We start from the raw sequence: 21,884 nt of genomic DNA on the forward strand, positions 1-21,884 counted from the left end.
TGCGGGTCATGTTTCGCCGCTTCCGCACATGCGCGTGATGTCACTTTGACCATCTGCACATGCGTGAGCAGTAACGTGCTCCAGAAGTACCAGAAGTAATGCGCTTATCCTGAAGCATATTTATCCCGAGGTATGACTGTAGTAGCAGCAGAGCTGTGGCAGTAGCAATGTACACTTTCCAAGGGAACCAATACTATTAAAATCCTGGTCGCAATAAGAAACATGGAGTAAAAATTGTGCCCACTTAAAGTTCTGTTTGTCCTGATATCTGATGCAAATCATATACAGTGGTACCTTACAAACTTAATTTGTTCCGGAAGTCCGTTCTTAAACCAAAGCATTCTTAAACCAAGGCGTGCTTTCCCATAGCAGCGGGGTACTCAATTTACAAATGGAACACACTCAAAAAGAAGTGAAACATGTTCTTATTCCAAGGCAAAGTTCACAAACCAAAACACCTACTTCCGGGCTTGCAGCATTCTTAATCCAAGTTGTTCATAAACTAAGCTGTTCTTAAACCAAGGTACCACTGTATATTTAAAGTTGACTACTGGCAATTACAATACCACAAGAAAAATACAAATATCCTTACGAAATGAAAAACAAAATGAATCGTGGTTTTATGGCACATTAGCTGTATGTGCATGTGCTGGAATTAATGGCTATGCTGTTCCATTTGGAGATGAGCGCGGATGGAAGGTAGAGAGGGTGAAGCTTTCAGACAGTGTGGAACCCTGGAGCTTGGGGTTTCTAAGGTGTCTGCAATCAGTGGCGTAGTGTAGGGGGTGCAGGGGGGGCCGGCCGCACCGGGCGCAACATCTGGGGGGCGCTCTCTCGCACTCGCAGCTCTCTGCCCCTACCTGGCTCACTCACTCACTCTCACTGCAGTGCTGGCTGTGCGAATCCTATCCGAGCCACTGGGTCGCCGCCCACTGTGGAGGGGGTGGGTGCCAGGCGTGCGGTGCGGAGAGAGAGCGAGGGACTATCTGGGGGAGGGACAGTGCAGCGGCCGCCCAGCGCAGCGCTGACCGCGGGAGAGAACCACACCAGACCAGACCAGGCAGCAGCAAGAAGAAGCTGGCAGTGACGGCAGGTTAGGGGTTAGGGGGCGCAAATTACTTGCCTTTCCCCGGGTGCTGACAACCCACGCTACGCCGCTGTCTGCAATATCAAGCCATGTTGCTAACATGGTGGAAGGATGCTTACATGAGTGTGGACATGTGAGATGTTGATCACTTTAGTTAATATGTACGTTGCCCTGGCTCAGCCAAAGTTCATTGTTGTGACCAGTTTCCTTTCCAACCAGCAAAACAAACAAGTCATCGTGCCTAATGCAGGTTCCCTTGTTCTCAACTTAGTCGCTCACAGCTAACTTGGGTTGTACTGGAAGCGCTGGCTTTTGAGCATAGAACATTTTTGAGGAGTGATGAGCCAGCTCCCCCTGGCTTTCCAGTCCTTTGTTCCTGATCTTTCTCACAGTTGTTTGAGAGGCATGGGTCTTCCTAGGTGAGATGCTCTCTTGCCAGGAATAAGAAGTTTTGAAAACTGCATTGCCGGTACTGTGGGCTGGAGGCTCATGTGATTTTGGGGGGTTGGGCATGCTGCTGAAGAACATCTGATTCCCCCGTATAATAACGGTATACATACATGCTTTCACAACATTAATCTGTCTCTGAAAGTCCGACCACTATTTGGCTTGTGTGTACTTAGGGCCCTCGTATTTACAGGACCGCCTCTCCTGGTATGCCCCGCAGAGGACCTTAAGGTCCATGAATAATCATAGTTTAGAGGTCCCAGGCCCTAAAGAAGTCAGATTATCTTCCACCAGAGCCAGGGCCTTCTCAGTGATGGCTCCAACCTGGTGGAATGCTCACTCCCATGAAACCAGGGCCCTGCAGGATCTAACTTCCTTCTGCAGGGCCTGTAAGAGAGAGCTATTCCACCTGGCTTTCAATTTGAACTTAGCCTAATCTTTTATTCCCCTTCCTTCCCTCCCCTTTTTATGAAGATTACCCATTCTGGGATCCCACAGCTAATTCTCCCCTGGTCGTCTCGTTGGCCCAAATAGGACTAATTTAGCCAGCTAGCCCTGGTGATCATCTGATGTTAATTGGATGGATTTCCTCCCTAAATTGATTTTTGAATTCCAAATTTATTGTTATTCACATTTTATACTGTATTTTATGCCTTTTTTTGTTGCATCAATTAAGTGTTTTAAATTTGTTGTTAGCCGCCCTGAGCCCGGTTTTTTGAACCGGGAAGAGCGGGGTACAGTGGTGCCCCGCAAGACGAATGCCTCGCAAGACGGAAAGCCCACTAGACGAAAGGGTTTTCCGTTTTGGAGGTGCTTCGCAAAATGAATTTCCTATGGGCTTGCTTCGCAAGACGACAATGTCTTGCGAGTTCCTGCTGGTTCCCCCCCCTTTTCTAAGCCGCTAAGCCGCTTATCAGCTGATCCGATCAGCAGATAAGCCGCTAAAAGCCGCTAATAGCCGCTAATAGCGCTAATCCGCTAATCTGTCAATGGGCTTGCTTCGCAAGACGAAAAAACCGCTAGACGAAGAGAATCACAGAACGGATTCTTTTCGTCTTGCGAGGCACCACTGTATAAATAAAAATTTATTATTATTATTATTATTACTTCTGTTCAGATGCCACCGAGGTCTTGGAAAGGCTAGAGCAGGTCTGAAAATACGCTGCCCTTTTCTTTGTTTCGTACCAGCAGCACAAAGAAGGTGCTGCAATGCATTATTGGACTACCCTGTGGAATCAACATCTTTCCTACACCAATCCTCATACAACCACACACCTGGCAGTTAGTTCCTTACTGCTTTTGAAAGGGTTTGTAAAGTCAATGTGAGCCACCATGAAAAGATGATCAATAAAAGAGTCATTTGTAGTTTCTCTCCCATTTGCAAAGGCCTGACAACAAATACAGTGGTACCTCAGGTCAGTGGCGTAGCGTGGGGCGTGCAGGGGGGGCCGGCCGCACCGGGCGCAACATCTGGGGGGGGGGGTGCGCTCGCACTCGCAGCTCTCTGCCCCTACTAAAATCCATGGGTTAGGGGGCGCATATTACTTGCCTTGCCCCGGGTGCTGACAACCCACGCCACGCCACTGCCTCAGGTTACATATGCTTCAGGTTACATACGCTTCAGGTTACAGACTCCGCTAACCCAGAAATAGTGCTTCAGGTTAAGAACTTTGCTTCAGGATGAGAACAGAAATTGTGCTCCGGCGGTGCAGCAGCAGCGGGAGGCCCCATTAGCTAAAGTGGTGCTTCAGGTTAAGAGCAGTTTCAGGTTAAGTACGGACCTCCGGAACGAATTAAGTACTTAACCCGAGGTACCATTGTAAACATTGCGCACTGGGCTGAATGTTCTAAAGAGAAAGAACGCCAACTTCATATAGACCTCTCAAACAAACCTAATATTTCGCAACCCAAAAAAAGAAAAACCAAACCAAACCGGGAATCAAGTCATTTCAAAACAAAGTGCAGAAAGGGAAAATATTGACAACCTTTTTTAAAAAAACATCACGTCATATTTTTTTTAATTAAAAATGTCATTGCCTGTCGCTGCAGATGCAATCCAAGGACCACAGGATTCACTTGAGGCTGATCAATTAATTATCAAGCAAAACCACCAAAGAGCTGCACTTTATCTGTGCAGTCCTGCAGGACCACTTGACAGTGACAGGCTATATGCCAGGTTTAGCCACTGTGCTGACAATCTTCAGTAACAGGATTACCAGAAGAGGTTGAAGTCTTCTACACTCACACAAATGTATATTGGTTAATCATAAGTCCTTTGATCAAATATCAAGCTAATCACCCATAGCTTGTCCAAATGAGAAATATCTCCCTAAAAAGGATAGAATTTATCGGATTTTGTGGTTAATAATAATAATTTTATATGCCGCAACATGAGAACGGGCCTTCTCTGCAGTGGCTCCCCGGCTGTTGAATGCTCTCGCCTTCATTACACACCTTGAGGCACCAGGCAAAAACGTTCTTTTTAAACCAGGCCTTTGGTTGATCCGATTTACATCCTATGCCCTTTTAAAATGTGTTCTTTAAAATGTGGGGGATATTGGGTTGTTGTTTTTATTTTTATTAGCTATTTTGTGGTTTTATATCTTGATTTTATTCTGTGAACCACCCTGAGACCCCTGGGTATAGGGCAGTATATAAATTCAATAAATCATCACCATCATCATCTTACTGGGTTTCCCAGCCACTCTAGACAGCTTCCCACAATTATAAAACCATAATAAAACATGAAATGTTTAAAACTTCCTTATACAGGGCTGCCTTCAGATGTCGCCTAGAGTGGCTGGAGCTGCCCAGAGTGGCTGGGGAAACTCAGCCAGATAAGCAGGGTATAAATAAATTATTATTATTATTATTATTATTATTATTATTATTATTATTATTATTTCCAATTAGCCTTCCTCCCCTCCTCCTTTCTTTTGATATTGGTCAGCTGCTAACCTCACAACCCTGAGGGTCTTCAACAATACATTATCTATAAGTGGTACCTCAGGTTACATAAGCTTCAGATTACAGACGCTTCAGGTTATAGACTCCGCTAACCTTGGGTTAAGAACTTTGCTTCAGGATGAGAACAGAAATCGTGCTCCGGCGGCGCAGCAGCAGCAGCAGGAGGCCCCATTAGCTAAAGTGATGCTTCAGGTTAAGAACAGTTTCAGGTTAAGAACGGACCTCCAGAATGAATTAAGTTCTTAACCCGAGGTACCACTGTACTGGAAGATACTGTAAACAGGTTAACAATATACAGAAGATTATTTTAACACCTGGCAATTTCTCTCTCTGTTTTAACTATTGTGACCTTCCTTTGTAGGCAATAGTTAACAATCAGGATGCAGTCAGGAGCAGAAAATGCCGCCCCAACATGTGACAAAAAGTAAAGATGTAAAAGTCAACTTTTCAAATGTTCCTGTCCATCCGGTGTCACCGTTGGGCAATTTTGAGATGGGAGCAAGGCTGATCATTTAAAACCTCCCTGATTGACCAAAGTGGGATTCCCAAATGGCTCTTATTTCAAGTATTGGATTGGAAAGGCGCTGTTGCAAATGAAACAGAAAGGTTGCAATTGTACAATTTCTCCCCAAAGGGAAGCACGCACCTGCCAAATCTTTTGTGTTTCCCAGAATTCCAACACCATAGCATTTAGCCAGAAACGTTGGCATTGGTTCAAACTTTGGGGATTTTTGAGAATTTCTCCATTTGGGAAAAAAACCACCACATTTCTCTGATCATTTGAACGGCCTCCTAGTAAAAGCAAATCAGGCAATGGCTGTTTTGGGTGTGTTGCATCTCATGACATCTTGAGCGATATTTAGGATTGAAATCTGTTGAATTTAAGAAGGTTATGCAATTTGTTGTTGTCAGCTAAAGGCGTTTCTATTCACCCATGTCATTTCAGTCTAGTATGGTAATATTTGCCCTGAACACCATTGTAAAGTGTCGGTGATGTTCAGCTAAGTTTTACTCACATATATTAATGGACATGGGACACGGGTGGCGCTGTGGGTTAAACCACAGAGCCTAGGACTTGCCGATCAGAAGGTTGGCGGTTCGAATCCCCGCGACAGGGTGAGGTCCCATTGCTTGGTCCCTGCTCCTGCCAACCTAGCAGTTCGAAAGCACGTCAAAGTGCAAGTTGATAAATAGGTACCACTCCAGCGGGAAGGTAAACGGCGTTTCCGTGTGCTGCTCTGGTTCGCCAGAAGCGGCTTAGTCATGCTGGCCACATGACCCGGAAGCTGTACGCCGGCTCCCTCGGCCAATAAAGCGAGATGAGCGCCGCAACCTCAGAGTCGGCCACGACTGGACCTAATGGTCAGCGGTCCCTTTACCTTTACCCTGTGTCTTACTCTATGAGTATTTTAGTTTTGCATCTGTTTTAATCACTGATGTTAATTTTGTTGTTTCTCTTGTGTGGCACATCACTCTAGTCTCTGTTTGAGGAAGGGCAGTTCAAAAATACAATAAATAATAACAACAGCATAGACAAATAACTGCTCGTGTTAGACACACAGTGGTCAACAAATGAATTCTGGAGTACCCGGGCAAGATTTTCACTAGACAATAGAGAAAAAGAAAGGGGACAGATATAAATATATGTGTGTGTGTGTGATTTTGCAGATTCTACTAAAACGTTAACAGAAACACTCCCACTGGCAGAATATGTTTTGTATATTTCTTTCTTTTCTTTCTTTCTTTTTTTAAAAAAATCCATTGAATTTCACACTGTCAGTTTTCATTTCAAGGCAGAAAAACTTTAGAAAGGCAAGCCTACGTCAGTCTCTTGCTTGGAAAGGAAATAATATCTATAAACATGGATATTGTAATTACAGCAAATACAAATGAGGACTAAATTCTACTTGTTAGTTTATTAACACAATGGGGGTGGGGAAATTCAGGGAACTCGCACTTGAAAATACAATGACTAGAAGAGGTATAAAATAGTAAGCACTTAAGTATGACACACGAGTGACACAAATTGCTTCTGTACGTACTCGTCTACCCTTATCATAAGCCTTATTTAATTTTTTAGAGAAGCCTCCCAAAGAAAGTAATAATTTATCATTTGAAAGCATAGACATGTATACAAACAGATCTCTAGCATTTTTAACAAATCATGAAACCTACTTCTCCCCTCCTGCAAAGAGACTTTTTTTTTTTCCTTTTTGTTTTAAACATGAAAATAGATAAGGACAGACAAGAGAGAGCACTTCTTGACAGACAGGAAAACTGACACAGGGAATCCTTTTCCAGAAAATGTGGTGTCAGCGACTCGTTTAGATGGCTTTCGTTTTTAAAGGATTAGATAAATTCACGGCAGATCAGTCTTATCAATGACTTTCAGCCATGATATCTAGATGGAATCTCCATGGTCAGAGGCAAGAAACCTCTCTGATTTATTAAGTGCTGAGGACTAGCCACCTGGGATAGCTTCACCGTGCCTTAGTTTTGGCATTGCCAGCCTGTGATAAACAGAACTCTAAAGTCAACAGACCTTGGCCTGATCCGGTGGGGCATTTTTATGCTCTTCAGATGCACCGCCACCCTGACATTCATTTCAGTCATAGTTTGTTTCATTTTTTTATTTTTAAAAAGGCATCTCTGAGCTGTCAAAGTAGCTCAATATAGAAAAAACAAGCATAGCTCTGTGAATGTTTCTAAAACTGCCTCGTTCCGAGTCAGCTTATATTACTACAAAGTGGAGACAGAACTCAGCACAAAAGGATTCGAGAGTGATCTTAAAAGGCCTTGCATGGGAGCCCAGTAACTGAATGGGGAAGAGTCTACTTTCCCTCAGTAAAGCTGCAGCGGTACTAGTCTGTGTTAACTGCTTAAGCCACTGATGTAATTTCCGAGAGGGTTTTCTGATTGCGGTCTCTAAGCACTTCACTGATGACTGAAGTGGGGCTACAGCTCAATGATGCTAGATGCCTTGTTACACGATTCAATATGTTAACAGCTGGGAATTTTAGAAGCTGAGCTGGAGGAATCTAGAAGACCCTAGAAAGGACTGGATAGGCTCAATATCTGATTCAGTAAAGGCAGTTTTTTTCCTTCTTCCCTTGACTGTATGGGATTCTAGTTCGATTCTCCTATGCCTGCTTGTTTGTGAAGCTGGGTTTAGGTAGCCATCGGTTTCAACTACGTGCGCATTAACGGATGGGGTGGGCGATGCACAGTATTATTATTACGATCAATAATTTTAAAAAGAGCTTCCTCATCTAAAAAATAATATTTCCTCAAGTGTGAATAGGCCAAAAAGTTGTACAAAATCCAAAAGGGTGTTTTAACAGTCTGGTGGGCAGGGGGAGAAGTAAGGGAAATAAAGTTCACATTACCAGGCCAATTTCAGGCAAATCTTACTTCAGCCACTCACTCTCCACAGGGATTTGATATGGAGAGAAACAGCTTAATTAAGAACCTGGACTTATTCCCCCCCCCCCGGCTCAATAGCAGAACTGTGATTCAAAATGACTTTTGTGGTATTTGGTTCCCTGTCAAGAGTTCTGCAATGTTCGAATCCGTCCAGAGCAAAAAATGATATGCTACAGTTTCACAGCTCATGCTGGTTTCAAGTACCCTGCCTTTTTTTTTCCTAGGAGAGAGAGAGGGGGGAAAAAACCCTCCCTCTTTTGTCAGCTTAAAGGAAACAAGAGCACTAGGCAGCATTTGTGATTGTTCTGGGTTTATACTAAGAGACAGCATTATTGGGGGAGCCCACACTGAAAAATTCAGAACCTTACAATAGCTAAAATGTTTTCCGTTTCACAAGTTACACTACACATACTACAAAAGTGCAGGGAAAGAAGCTGCTGATTTTAAATTTTTTTCCCTTCCCTTTTGGTGACACTGAGAACTTTAAACAAATTTTGTTTTTTCGAAAGAGCTTATTATAAAAATCAGCTAGAAATGTATAGTTCCGTATCTTCAGGTCATTTCAGAATCTCTTCAACCTCTCCGTATGATTTTTCTCTTGAGGTATGCAAGAGCTTTTGTTTAAAAAATACACGCTTTTCACGTATAAAAAGATCTGGATTTTGCTTCACGTTGTAGTTTTAAAGAAAAGCAAACAGTCCCCTCTTCAAACAGGCGTTGTTCTCCTGTTGACCATGTTGATATGAAGTCCTTCGTTGTATTCCTTTTGAAGGAAATTGTGAACTTGAAGAAAACCCGCGTCTTGCTCCATGTTGTAGCTTGCGGCTGTGGTGATCTTCAAGGGCTCCCTGGAGAGCGTGTACATGGAGATTTCGTTCATGGGAATGGAACCTGCCATTTTCAGGCCAACGGGCGAAACATCCCTGGATGGAGAAGGCTCTGTAGATCGAGAGCTAGATCTGGACCGCCTTCTCCTGTACCTATAGCTTGGCATCCTGGCATAAGGGGAAGAAGAAGAAGTGGTCTTAAGGAACTCCCTCTTGGTCTTAAACCTTAGCTCTTTGTTCTTTTCAATATAGATGTTCACAGCTAGGACGCCAACTGTTTCTGCCACAATGAAAGACAAGGCTCCAAAATAAAAAGACCAGCCGTAATTGTATTGGTTCTTTTTGTCCTCATCCCGCTTGTCACTAGGATCGCCTGCATTGCTGGATATGTAGACAATGATTCCTATTATGTTACTTAATCCTGGAGAGGGAGAAAGAAAGAGGGAAATTAGTCAGCTCAAGAGAATACTTCCATAACAAAATTATCCTCATCACAAGCCCTTGGGTTGGTAAGGATACGATTTAACCAGAGTGAAGCAATATACGACCAGCAATCTGTTGCATGGGTGGCCTATTATTATTATTATTATTATTATTATTATTATTATTATTATTATTATTATTATTTTATTTTGTGTATACCGCCTATACCTGGTTAACAGCACAAAGTTACAGCATACAAAGCACAAAATACATATTAAAAACAATCAAAGCACAGAATACATACTAAAATTACCGTATTTTTTCGTGTATAAGATGATTTTTTTTATTGTTAAAAATGTTAAAAATTGGGGGTCATCTTATACATGTCTTATACACAGAGGGGAGACGGGTGATTTGTGGCATCTGCGAGCAGGAGATTGTCATCGGCGATTGGGCGGGTGATTGGTGGCTGCGGCAAGGCCTGCTGATGATTGGCTGCTACTGTGGCGATTGGGTGGGCGATTGGGCAGACGATTGGTTGCTTCTGCGAGGTGAGCGATTGCCGACAATTCCCCTCCCCCAAAGCCCAACAACTCTGGGGGTCGTCTTATACACGGGGGCATGTTATACACGGAAAAATACAGTAATCAAAACATAAAGGCAGTAAAACACGGCTTTTCACTCAGCGAGCTTACACCTTCTCCCAAGCACATTGCAAGTCATCCTCCAGAGAACTCCACATGTCTTTTCACTGCTGATTCTTGCACTGCCGATATCTACTCCAACCATCCATTGTCCGCTCACTGAAAGGATTTCATCTCGCAAGCGAACCTTCCCACATTCCCCCACTGGGCTGTTTCTCTTAAGTCGGTGACCCAGATGCTTCCAACATCCAGCAAAGGGCCTTTATGTCCCTTCCTCTTCTTCCCCACTCTCTGCTTTTCACCACAGTCCCTCAGAGCAGCGATGATCCCAAAACGTCGGCTGAGAGCCTCTGTCTTTCCTGGATCTTTGGCTGGGTTTGTTTTGGTTCCCGAGGCAAAGGTGTAGGCCAGGGGGAAGAGCTGCAGCTCAGCGGTAGAGCACCTGCTTTGCATGTGAAACGTCTCAGTCCCTAAACAGCCCTTAAAGCCCTAAACGGCCTCAGCCCAGTATACCTGAAGGAGCGCCTGCACCCCCATCGTTCAGCCCAGACGCTGAGGTCCAGCGCCAAGGGCCTTCTGGCAGTTCCCTCATTGCAAGAAGCAAAGCTACAGGGAACCAGGCAGAGGGCCTTCTCGGTAGTGGCACCCGCCCTGTGGAACGCCCTTCCATCAGATATCGAAGAGATAAACAACTACCTGACATTCAGAAGACAACTGAAGGCAGCCCTGTTCAGGGAAGTTTTTAATGTGTGACATCTTGGTGTATTTTTGGTCTTTGTGGAAGCCGCCCAGAGTGGCTGGGGAAACCCAGCCAGATGCGCGGGGTACAGATAATAATAATAATAATAATAATAATAATAATAATAATAATCTACAGGTAGCACTGGAAAAGACTCCTCGCTTGAAAAAACCCTGGAGAGCTACAGCATGTCAGTGTAGACAACACTGAGTTTTGGTAGACTGGGTTGCTGCCACACCAATTCCACATACAGAAGACAATCAGGCTGACCGTTCAGCCTCACTGTATCACTGGTAGTTGTTTTTTCCTTTGACATCTGATGGGACAGTGTTCCACAGGGCGGGCGCCACTTCCGAGAAGGCCCTCTGCCTGGTTCCCTGTAACTTGGCTTCTCACAGTGAGGGAACCGCCAGAAGGCCCTCAGTGCTGGACCTCAGTTTCCGGGTAGAATGATGGGGGTGGAGACGCTCCTTCAGATATACTGGACCAAGGCCATTTAGGGCTTTAAAGGTCAGCACCAACACTTTGAATTGTGCTCAGAAACCTGCTGGGAGCCAATGTAGGTCTTTCAAGACTGGTGTTATGTGGTCTCAGCGGCCGCTCCCAATCACCAGTCTAGCTGCCGCATTCTGGATTAGTTGTAGTTTCCGAGTCACCTTCAAAGGTAGCCTGACCAAGCTATAAGGCAGTGTTTCTCAAACTTGGGTCCCCAGCTGTTGTTGGACTACAACTCTCATCACCCCTGTGGTTCTGCTAGCTAGGGATGATGGAAATTGTAGTCCAGCAACTCCAGCCACTGCCCACCTGATTTGACTGGGCTGCAGGATATGTAGAAGCTAGTGGAGGATAATGTGTGGCTTGGAATCATAGAATTGTAGAGTTGGAAGCGACCACAAGGGCCATCTAGTCCAGTCCCCTACATTGCAAGAATAAGCAGGTGGCCCTGTATGGGAATCGAACTTGCAATCTTGGTGTTATCAGGCTTGTGGGCTATTGAGCTGCCCAAATGAACCCTGTATCTTGAATCTGTCACAGCAGATGTTTAAAGTGCTTCTTAAATTCTTCTCGAAAATAAGGTGATGCTTTTGCACAGGAGAAACTCTCGACTGCTTTCTTTCTCTGCATATATTGCAAGAGCTGCATTCTTGTTACTCACTCCATCTGTCAGAGCATGGCCTGGGGAAGGATGGAGAGAAATTTGGCCCCAAGAGGATGTTTCACTGTAGAAACTTTGCAAAGACACGTGCTGCCTTTCCATAGTAAATACAACTGCAGAAAGCAGCCCCCAGCCCCTCCCTGCCCATACTACCGTGCGAAGAAAATCCATGAAACGGGCACAGTCAGATCGTCTGATAAACAGTGACCCATCTGCTGCGTTTGGAAAGTGTGTCACACGGCAAATCACGGAGGAGACAGCCAAGCCCAGATGCACAAGCACCTTGTTGGGGACGGTGAGGAATAACATCCTCTCTTTTATGTGTGTCAGTCACTGCTGTTACGTAATTATCCAGGGAGATTTCTCAAGCCCCCGGCAACTGGAGGCGAAGCTCGTACACCCACGCGGTGTATGTTAAAAGTCCTGTGCTCTGAAAAAATCTAGCGATGTGTTCCTAGAATAATAAGCACCCTGATATTTAGGGTCACTTCTAGCACGAGCGGGAGATGTTCTAATCTCTGAGCTCTCGCCTAATGAGGAGCTGCGGTGGTCTGCTTGTTAAGACAAAAGAGATTGAGACTTGCACTGAATGCTCCATTCTCTTGGGGACTCACATCATAATAATAAGAAATAGGGAAGGGGGGGGGAAAGGTAAGTAATTGCAAGACACTTGTTATTGGTCTTCTCTGCTGCATTCTCTTCTCCAACACCTTTGATTAAAAGGAAGGCAAAATATGTATTTTAGGTCCTCCTTGGTTCTGGTAAGCTTCAGGTTGGATTACAGCAATGCACTCTGCGTGGGCCAGAATATCACCACCATGCAATGTCACTGCAGAAAGCCTTGTAATTGTGCCCCTGAAGGACCAGATGCACAGCCTGGGGGTCATTTTGGACTCACAGCTGTCCATGGAGGCACAAGTCAGTTCTGTGTCCAAGGCAGCTGTCTACCAGCTCCATCTGGTACGCCTCTACCTGTGCACTGTCTTGCCAGAGTTGTACATGCCCTGGCTATCTTCCGCTTGGACTACTGCAATGCGCTCTACATGGGGCTACCTTTGAAGGTGACTTGGAACCTACAACTAATCCAGAATGCGACTGCCAGTCTGGTGACTGGGAGCGGCTGCCGGGATCATATCGTCCTGAAAGACCTATGTTGGCTTCCAGTACATTTCCAAGCACAATTCAAAGGGTTGGTGCTGACCTTTAAAGTCCTAAACAGCTTTGGCTGTATACCTGAAGGAGCGTCTCCACCCCGTCATCCAGCCCTGATACTGAGCTCTAGCTCTGAGGGCCTTCTAGCGGTTCCCACACTGCAAGAAATGAGGTTACAGGGAACCAAGCAGAGGACCTTCTCGGCTGTGGTGCCCTCTCTGTGGAACGCCCTCCCACCAGATGTCAAGGAGATGAGTAACTATACAACCCCTAGATGACATCTGAAGGCAGCCCTGTATAGGGAAGCTTTTTAATGTGTAATGTTTTATTATGTTTTTGTATGTGCTGGAAGCCGCTCAGTGTGGTTGGGACATCCCAGCCAGATGGGCGGGGTATAAATAATAAAACTACTACTACTACTACTAATTGTTGTTGTTGTTGTTGTTGTTGTTGTTGTTGTTGTTACTGCCAGTTAGCTCCTGGGCTGAATTCAGTGCATTAGTGATGGTATGCAAAGCTTTATGCAGCTTGAGACCAGGATACCCAAAAGATCCCCTCACTCCCTACAAACCCAGTTGATCACTGAGGGATGATCAGTGGCTTAGCGTGGGGGGTGCAGGGGGGGCCGGCCGGACCGGGCGCAACATCTGGGGGTTAGGGTTAGGGGGCGCAAATCCACGGGTTAGGGGGCGCAAATCCACGGGTTAGGGGGCGCAAATTACTTGCCTTGCCCCAGGTGCTGACAACCCACGCTACGCCACTGGGGATGATCACCCAACTGATGCAGGAAAGGGCTGTCTGAAGATACAATCTCCTCAGGTAGCCTTTGCTACAGGGAGAGGATTTTTAGTGTGGCGGCACCTGCCCTCTGGGACCTCCCCCCCCCATTACTTACCAGACAGGCACCATCTTTGTTGCCTTTTCTCGAAGTGTATCGAATACCTTCCTCCTCCAACAAGCCTTTTAACTGGAGATTTCTGTTCCTAGCTTTTAATCTTCATTGGCCTACAGAAATCATGCTTTCTTCTATTGTTAACTCGCTTTGAGGCGTTTCGTGGGAAGCGATTCATCAATAAAATGAATAAATGATGACCTACCTGCTGCAACAAAAAGAATCCCAGCGCTGAGGATAATGTTGTTCTTGCTGCTATAAATCCTCCCAGCTCCGATACAGAGCCCTCCCAGCAACAGTAATACTGTGCTTAGAATCGGAAACACGCTAGAGGCCCGGACAATACCTGAGATCCAGGGAGGAGAGAAATGAAAAAGCACAAGAGATGATTTATCAACTTTGTTGTTTCCTTACGGGGAAAAAAGAAGGAAGAAGAATAAGCGCTTTTGTGGCAATTGGAAATGTTAACAGCTATCCCTGTGGACCATTTATTTATAATTAAGATTTATACCCCACCCTTTAAAACGTATTGCCAAGGCAACCAAAGACAATGTATTAAACACACCTTGAAACACTGACTACCTTAAAATGAGCTGCAAATGGCAAATCTGCAAAAGAAGCGTTAGAAATGATGTTGAAAGAATTCATGGAAGACGCATCAACAGAAGTTTAAAAGTCTGATACAGTTTTTGGATAAACGTGGTCTTTTGAGGGGAACGACCAGGGTAACAATTGGAGAGTCTCCACAAGGGGAAATGCGCCTCCCGTTTAGTTTTTCTAATGCACTCTGCCATTTCTGCCAGAAAATTTGGGGTCATTACCATAATCAGCTTTCCAAAGCTGCCTTGTGTGGAAACATATTCTGGCAAGCTACCAGCTAGAGAGGTTATAAAGAATAACCCACAAATTAATGCAGGGAAGAGGCATGAAAAATGTATGAGCAGGGCTACTGACTGTGAGCTGCCACTTGATACACGTGAATGTAGATAATCAAGCTCGCTGACTATATGACAGCTGTCCTGGAATCTCCCTGCACCCTCTCTATTCATCTCCTCCGCAAAAGTAACAAAGCCAGAACACCTTGGGCTTGAAGATGCAAAAAGAGCATTTGATGCATGTGCGTCTTTTGTGTGTGCCCCACGCTGCTCCAGTTCCTTTCTGAACCGTAACTGGGATCATCTGTTCCTCAGTTGTTGCTAGGTCCATACTTACACAGATTCGTTTTGTTCTCTACCGTTTACTGTATTTTTCGCTCTATAAGATGCACCAGACCACAAGACGCACCTAGTTTTTGGAGGAGGAAAACAAGAAAAAAAATATTCTGAATCTCAGAAGCCAGAACAGCAAGAGGGATCGCTGCGCAGTGAAAGCAGCAATCCCTCTTGCTGTTCTGGCTTCTGGGATAGCTGCGCAGCCTGCATTCACTCCATAAGATACACACACACATTTCCCCTTACTTTTTAGGAGGGAAAAAGTGAGTCTTATAGAACAAAATATACAGTAATTCTATCTAGTCTCTTATTTCGGTGTTTTATTTTTAAGGCCAGATCCTTTCTGCCTCAGTGAAGAGAACAAATGCCCTGATTTTCCAGGGGCAGCCCTGGAATTACGAAAGCCGTCCTGGCTTCGGATTTGATCCTGCAATGCCCCTATTTTCCCTGCCAGTGTTGCCTCCACCGAGCTCAGGAAAAGGGATGACCTAGCGCTGTGAGGGAAGATCCCCATTGCCTCTCCTTGGCCACTGCTGCTGGCCTCCTCCCTTGGCTAGTAGAGAGCAGGCGAACAGCAGCAAAGGCCGCTGCCGCTGAAGCCCAGCCCCACATGATATGCTGGCTCTGAGGGGCAGGATCGCCCTTGGCAGGAAGAAAGGAGGAGTGGAGCATAAGGAGTCTTGATTTTTAAAAAAATGCTTTGTGCGTTCGCATTGCATATTGCCCCTTTCTATTTGTCAGGACAGCAGAGGGCATGTGTGCTGTGTCCTGTTGGTGAAATGGTGGTGGCACTCGCCCTTCTTTTGATAGGAAATTGCTCTGCGGTGGCAGCAGGGGAGGTGGGACCACAAAGAATGGGAGGTCGAGGGGGATCGGTTGCAGGGAAGTGAGAAATGTCCCTGTGGCTTAGGGCCCCGTAGAGGACCTTAAGGTCCGTGAATAATCATAGTTTAGAGGTCCCGGGCCCTAAGGAAGTCAGATTATCCTCCACCAGGGCCAGGGCCTTCTCAGTGATGGCTCCGACCTGGTGGAATGCTCTGTCCCATGAGACCAGGGCCCTGCAGAATTTAACCTCCTTCCACAGGGCCTGTAAGACAGAGCTATTCTGCCTGGTTTTCAATTTGAACTTAGCCTCATCTTTTATTCCCCTTCCTTCCCTCCCCCTCCCCTTTTATGAAGATTACCCACTCTGGGATCCCACAGCTAATTCTCTGATGGTCTCCTCGCTGGCCCAAATAGGACTAATTTAGCCAGCTAGCCCTGGTGATCATCTCATGTTTATTGGATGGATTTCCCCCCTAAATTGATTTTTGAATTCTGAATTTATTGTTCTTCACGTTTTATACTGTATGTTATGATATTTTTGTTGCATCAATTAAGTGTTTTAAATTTATTGTTAACCGCCCTAAGCCCGGTTTTCTGAACTGGGAAGGGCGGGGTATAAATAAAATTATTATTATTATTATTTTCCTCTGAGGCATGTTGGAGGGCATGGAAGCATGAGGATGGTGTGTGTGTTTGGAGGCATTTTGGTGCACTCTGGCACTTGTCATGGTCTTCTGTGTGCCAGAAGCCGTTTAGTCAGGCTGGCCACATGACCCCAGAAAACTGTCTGTGGACAAATGCCGGCTCCCTTGGCCTGAAAAGCGAGATGTGTGCCACAGCCCATAATCGCCTTTGACTGTCTAGGCGTCCTTTACCTGCTCAAAGGCTGAAAGCAAAATGAACTGGAGATGACCAAAGAGGAGGCAAAGAAAGAGGGAGGGAGAATGAGAATGCATTTGTGTGAGAGAGAAAGCGAGAGAGAATGAATTGCAGTGAGGATTCATGATACGGGAAAAGGTGGCAGAGGGCAAGACAGCATCCTTTGAAGGATGAGAGAAAATATATCTCAAGCCTAGGAATGGGACCATAACAAGAGGGATCAATACTCCTAAGGATATTCTGCCGCTTTTTCACAGCGTTCTTTTGGGTGGATTTTACCATGGGGCAATTGGAGTCTTTGTGTCTATTATCCTAAAGGGCAAGCTGTACTTACCCCGGTAAATGCCCACTGGTTTTCAGGTGAAGTACATCAGTGGAAGGTGCACAACTACCCAGAGGCTAAGCCACACTCACATCTTGGCTCTGCAACCAGGGTGGAAATATATTGGCCCAAGGGTACCATAAAATGGCTGAAAATGGCCTTGGGCTAGTTTGGCTACAGGGCTATTTTATGCCTCTATCGTTATGTAGAAAGATGGCAACTGCTGTGTGTGATAATACCAACGATAATTCTGTTGACCCTCTGGTAGCAACACAGCAGGATATGCATGTTAAGGAATATCATAGATATTTAGTTACACCTGTCATGGCGAGGGACACAGAGGCTGAAATCTACAAAGGGCCACCAGAATTAAGATTCCACAGGTGATATATTTTCTAAATACAGCCTGGCTATATTTAAATATTGTAAATGGTCAAACATCCTAAGAGGAAGCAGCCCGGTGATCCACTGTACAGTACATTGGTTTTTTGTCTGAATATTGCATTATAATCAGGTTGTCTGTCAGCCAGAGAACCCTCAGGGCTCATATTCATGACCCAAAGCAAATACCCTGCGTGTCGCTTGCATAAACGGATTAACAGTGGTGGAGATTTCATTTGAAACAAGTCTGTTGGGTGCGGTTTTCTTATCACCCAGTGGTATTAGACAATTGCATTGGCTGGGGTAAACCTTCCTACAGATAGTGTGAGAGAGACACCATTGCTTTCTGCTACTAATAACTGTTGGGATGTTCAACCATGTTTAATATTCCCGTCATATCGAAATTGTCCTGGAGGATGGAGTTAAGGGCCCCCGAAGTATTATAACGGCTGTCAAAACGTTTGTGCAAGAGATGGAAATCAGAATTGTGAGCCTCTGGGCAATCCTGTTTAACTGTTTTAATCTTTGTGCAGCACCTGGAGGTTTTAGGTACTTAATAAATATAATAATAGTAGTAATTGCTTTCTGGTTGTGACTCTGCGTGCGGCACATACATAATCACGAGAAAAATAAAGTCCAGGATGCAACAGGAGTGTGTCCAAGTACCAGGAGTGAGTGGGGACAAAGGATTTGTGAGCGCTGATGCAAAATTCTGAACCCCGATCCTGACTGAATCTTATAGTAATTCAATCTTTTGAGTCTGTCTACATCAGCTCACAAGTAACTGAGATGTGTGGCACTGACATGTTTCTCCTTACTGGTAATAAAACGTCAAAACACCAGAATATGTAAAGAGAGCCCTTCCTCCTCCATTCCTCCTTCTTGCAAACATTTTAGAATCACTTATTCATTATGCCTCTTGGGAAGAGGGTACAGAAACATGGAGCTGTGTTCCTGTTCTGCAAGCAACCCATAACTCCTGCAGTTTAAATGCTCCAGTTTTCCATGGGGATGATAAGGACCACAACCACAACTGGGGTTCCCCATCCTGGCTTGCAGTTCTTGCTTGTGTGCGCATGGGGTGTGTGTGTGTTGCATATTACCGGCTAACATCTTCTAAAAACAGCTGCAGGGCAGATATTTTTGTATGCATCGATGGCCAATGACATGGGGTGTGTGTGTGTGTGCAAATCACACTCCAGTAAATGTCCCAGTAAAGCTTATGGTGTACATTACACATCTGTGGCAGAATGTGGCAGCTGCACATTCCACTCTGCTTCCAGGCTACAACAAAAAGGCAAGATTAGCGATCAAGGCTTGCTAAGGTAGCTCTTTAAAGCCGGTGATAGGCTGGGCACAATTGAAAGAAGATTGTTTTCAGTGTAGCTGCACCTGCTGTATACCACAAAGAAGCAACTGGCCTCAGTCTCCATGATGTCCAATATCATCACTTCTACTCAGGTTCCTTCAGATATCACGCTGCAGTCTAATAAGCACAGTGCAACATTGCAATAACGGCCGAAACTTTCTGCAGGCAAGGGAACGGAGAGCCATTTGCTTGGAAACAAACCCATCACCAGATGTATTTTGGGCATGAAAATATCTTCCTTATGCTCCTGTGCACATATGAACCACAGCTCCACCTTCCACTGGTAGTTTTATTTAGCTAGAAGCATTGATTGATTTTTGCTTAAGATTTTATTGATTTGTTAACCCCAAAAAAGTGTCAAGAAAGAAAGCAAAGAATCAGATTTTTAAACCACAAGGGTCAGCACCTGGAAGAACAAAAATGCAAAGAAACAGGGATAGTATAGGGATAGTAAAATATTAACTCATAGAAACAACCATTTTACAAATAATATGGATTTATAGAAATGAAAGAATGTTCCACCTGTGCATTATTCCAGCATTATTGATGGATTTTGACACGGCCCCACTATTTTGACGAAAACCCCACTATAAATAAGTCACGAATTAAACCATTATAACAAAAGGGGGGGGGAACCACCTCTTTGTAAAACTGCGTAGACAAAGTTTTGTGCTCTACGGCACCATCTGGTGTAGCATGCTTATAATGCAGTTATAGTGTTGTAGCATGGCTAACGTAGCTGAGTCCACAGATAAAAAATGGTTAAAACTAGAAAATCAGAATTCAGTTATACTGCCCGCTGCAATAAAATAAGTGAAGTTCAGCGAGGAGAGGGGCTATTTGACCTCAGCTGGAAGGGAGTTCCATAAACCTGAACAGCTATGACTGAGCCGTGGGGGGGGGATCCCCAACAGTGACTCCCCCAAATACCTCAGTGATCCGGCAGGGATGTAATGAGTCAGGTGGTCCTTAAAGTATCCTGGACCCAAATTGTTAAGGACCTTGTAAACTAATACAAGAAATAGTAAACGGAAAACTGCGTCAAGGCCTTTCTAGAGCAATTTTGTGCTCTGGATGCAAGTGCCTAGTGCCAGGTCTGACATTATAAGGAGACTGAAATCCACTGATCAGTGTCCAGGGCAGGCATAGGCAAACTCGGCCCTCCAGATGTTTTGGGACTACAACTCCCATCATCCTTAGCTAACAGGACCAGTGGTCAGGGATGATGGGAATTGTAGCCTTAAAACATCTGGAGTGCTGAGTTTGCCTATGCCTGGTCTAGGGCCAATAGGAGCTCTTCTCCCATCACAAATAGCCAAGTCCACGGGGCGGGAGCATTCTGATTCTCTGCCCCACAACATGGTCATCTCCCCTCACTTAGCTATTCAGTGTATAAAAAGTCTACAAAGATTGAACTAGGCGGCATATGTGAGACAGATGTCACACCCAGTTTGGCCCTCAGAGATAATATCGAAATGACTATGCTGTAGAAAATAATAATTTCATAAAACTGTGCTTTGATTATTCCGTTTTTGTTTTAATATATGGCCTAGCTAAACTAAAAGGACCTGCTCCTGCCTTTTACAGTACAGAAGTTGCTGCTTTTAGGTACTGTGCATAGTGAATGTCTGTTCCAGTACACTGAAGAGAATAAACTGTTAGAATCCATAGATTGGAGGCCATTGTGTGCCTGAAAAGAGAATCAGCTAGGCGTTGCGGTTGTGATTCATCTTGAATTGTTTTGTAGATAGAGGAAAGAAGACGTTGGGAGACTTTTAACGAACAAGAAAATTAGTCTTTTAATGCCTCTTATCTTACCACGTTTAAGCTTTCTGAAGAAACGACCATCTTTCTCTAGCATATATCAAAATTTGATAGCTTTTTGCTCCTATTACTAAAATTAAAAATTACTCTCAGCTGACCTGGTATCAGCTTGACTTGATCCTATGGTTTGTAGGAAAGGAAAGTGTTCTCCTATCGCTCAACATGTGCACTATATCAATTGGCATGGAAAAGGGAGAATATTAGGAGTTAGGGAATCTCTAATTTTCTAAACGTATTTTCCCCCTGTTTCAAAAGAATAATCTTTTTGGTTGTACTTAAGTGGCAGTTCTTACTGCAGTTATTGAATGGAACACGTGGAACTTAATAGGATATCTGCAGGCAGGAGAGTTTGTTCTTTTTCCGCTTTAAACTTCAGTTTTTGTCCTATCCTTTCATCTTGAATTCGGAAGAGTGATTTGAAAGCATAATGAAAGCACATGGTTCTGTTTTTCAGCAATCATAAGGACTAGTGGCCCAAGGCCAAACTGGTTGCTGATCTGTGTGCTATATGTCTCTTCACCTCAATATCCTCAATTTTATGACACAACATGTTATTCCCTTCATATCATTGCCCATACACTTATATCCTCAGATTCAAGCAAGACAGAAAATGACCATTATTATTTTTTGTTAATTAACATCTTACTCTCATTATTAAACTTGAATTAAAAAGGTAAAGGGACCCCTGACCATTAGGTCCAGTCGTGACCGACTCTGGGGTTGTGGTGCTCATCTCACTTTATTGACTGAGGGAGCCGGCGTACAGCTTCCAGGTCATGTGGCCAGCATGACTAAGCCACTTCTGGCGAACCAGAGCAGCGCATGGAAATGCCGTTTACCTTCCCGCCGGAGCGTTTCCTATTTATCTACTTGAACTTTGACGTGCTTTCGAACTGCTAGGTTGGCAGGAGCAGGGACTGAGCAACGGGAACTCACCCTGTCGCGGGGATTCGAACCGTCAACCTTCTGATCGGCAAGTCCTAGGCTCTGTGGTATAACCCACAGTGCCACCCACGTCCCATAAACTTGAATTAGAAGGGAACAAATAAACAGGACTGAATTTCCCCATTCACACAAGTTTAAGCAGCTAAAGAGATGGAATAGATTATTTGGCAACTGTCCTAACTTGGATACACAATTAGAGTTGTACCAATTTATCTGAACAACTTCCAGTTTCATTGTTTATTCTCCCCCTCCTTCTAAGCGCTTTTGGTGCTCTCTTGGGGCATCGGTATTATGGGAGCTGTAACTATCGTATGCAATTACAGTGGTGCCCCGCAAGACGAATGCCTCGCAAGACGAAAAACTCGCTAGAC

General features: G+C 44.7%; 1 protein-coding gene and 1 long non-coding RNA gene across 2 annotated transcripts in view; one reads left to right on the plus strand and one right to left on the minus strand.

Moving 5' to 3' along the window:
* LOC310700737 overlaps window positions 1-13,976 on the plus strand; it is a 49,734-nt gene extending 35,758 nt beyond the window's left edge. Inside the window, exon 3 of the long non-coding RNA XR_014522775.1 lies at window positions 13,853-13,976. This is a non-coding gene — a long non-coding RNA (uncharacterized lncRNA). The remainder of the gene's footprint in view (window positions 1-13,852) is intronic.
* Window positions 6,399-21,884, minus strand: part of CACNG4 (calcium voltage-gated channel auxiliary subunit gamma 4) — a 92,961-nt gene continuing 77,475 nt past the window's right edge. The window contains exons 3-4 of the mRNA XM_083490416.1: window positions 13,963-14,103; window positions 6,399-9,172 (exon numbers count right to left, since the gene is read on the minus strand). Of these exons, the coding sequence (XP_083346542.1) occupies window positions 8,631-9,172; window positions 13,963-14,103 (683 nt within the window). The 3' untranslated portion in view covers window positions 6,399-8,630. The remainder of the gene's footprint in view (window positions 9,173-13,962; window positions 14,104-21,884) is intronic.

The sequence above is a fragment of the Podarcis liolepis genome (assembly GCF_965112155.1).
Source record: "Podarcis liolepis genome assembly, chromosome: 2".
Lineage (NCBI taxonomy): Eukaryota > Metazoa > Chordata > Lepidosauria > Squamata > Lacertidae > Podarcis > Podarcis liolepis.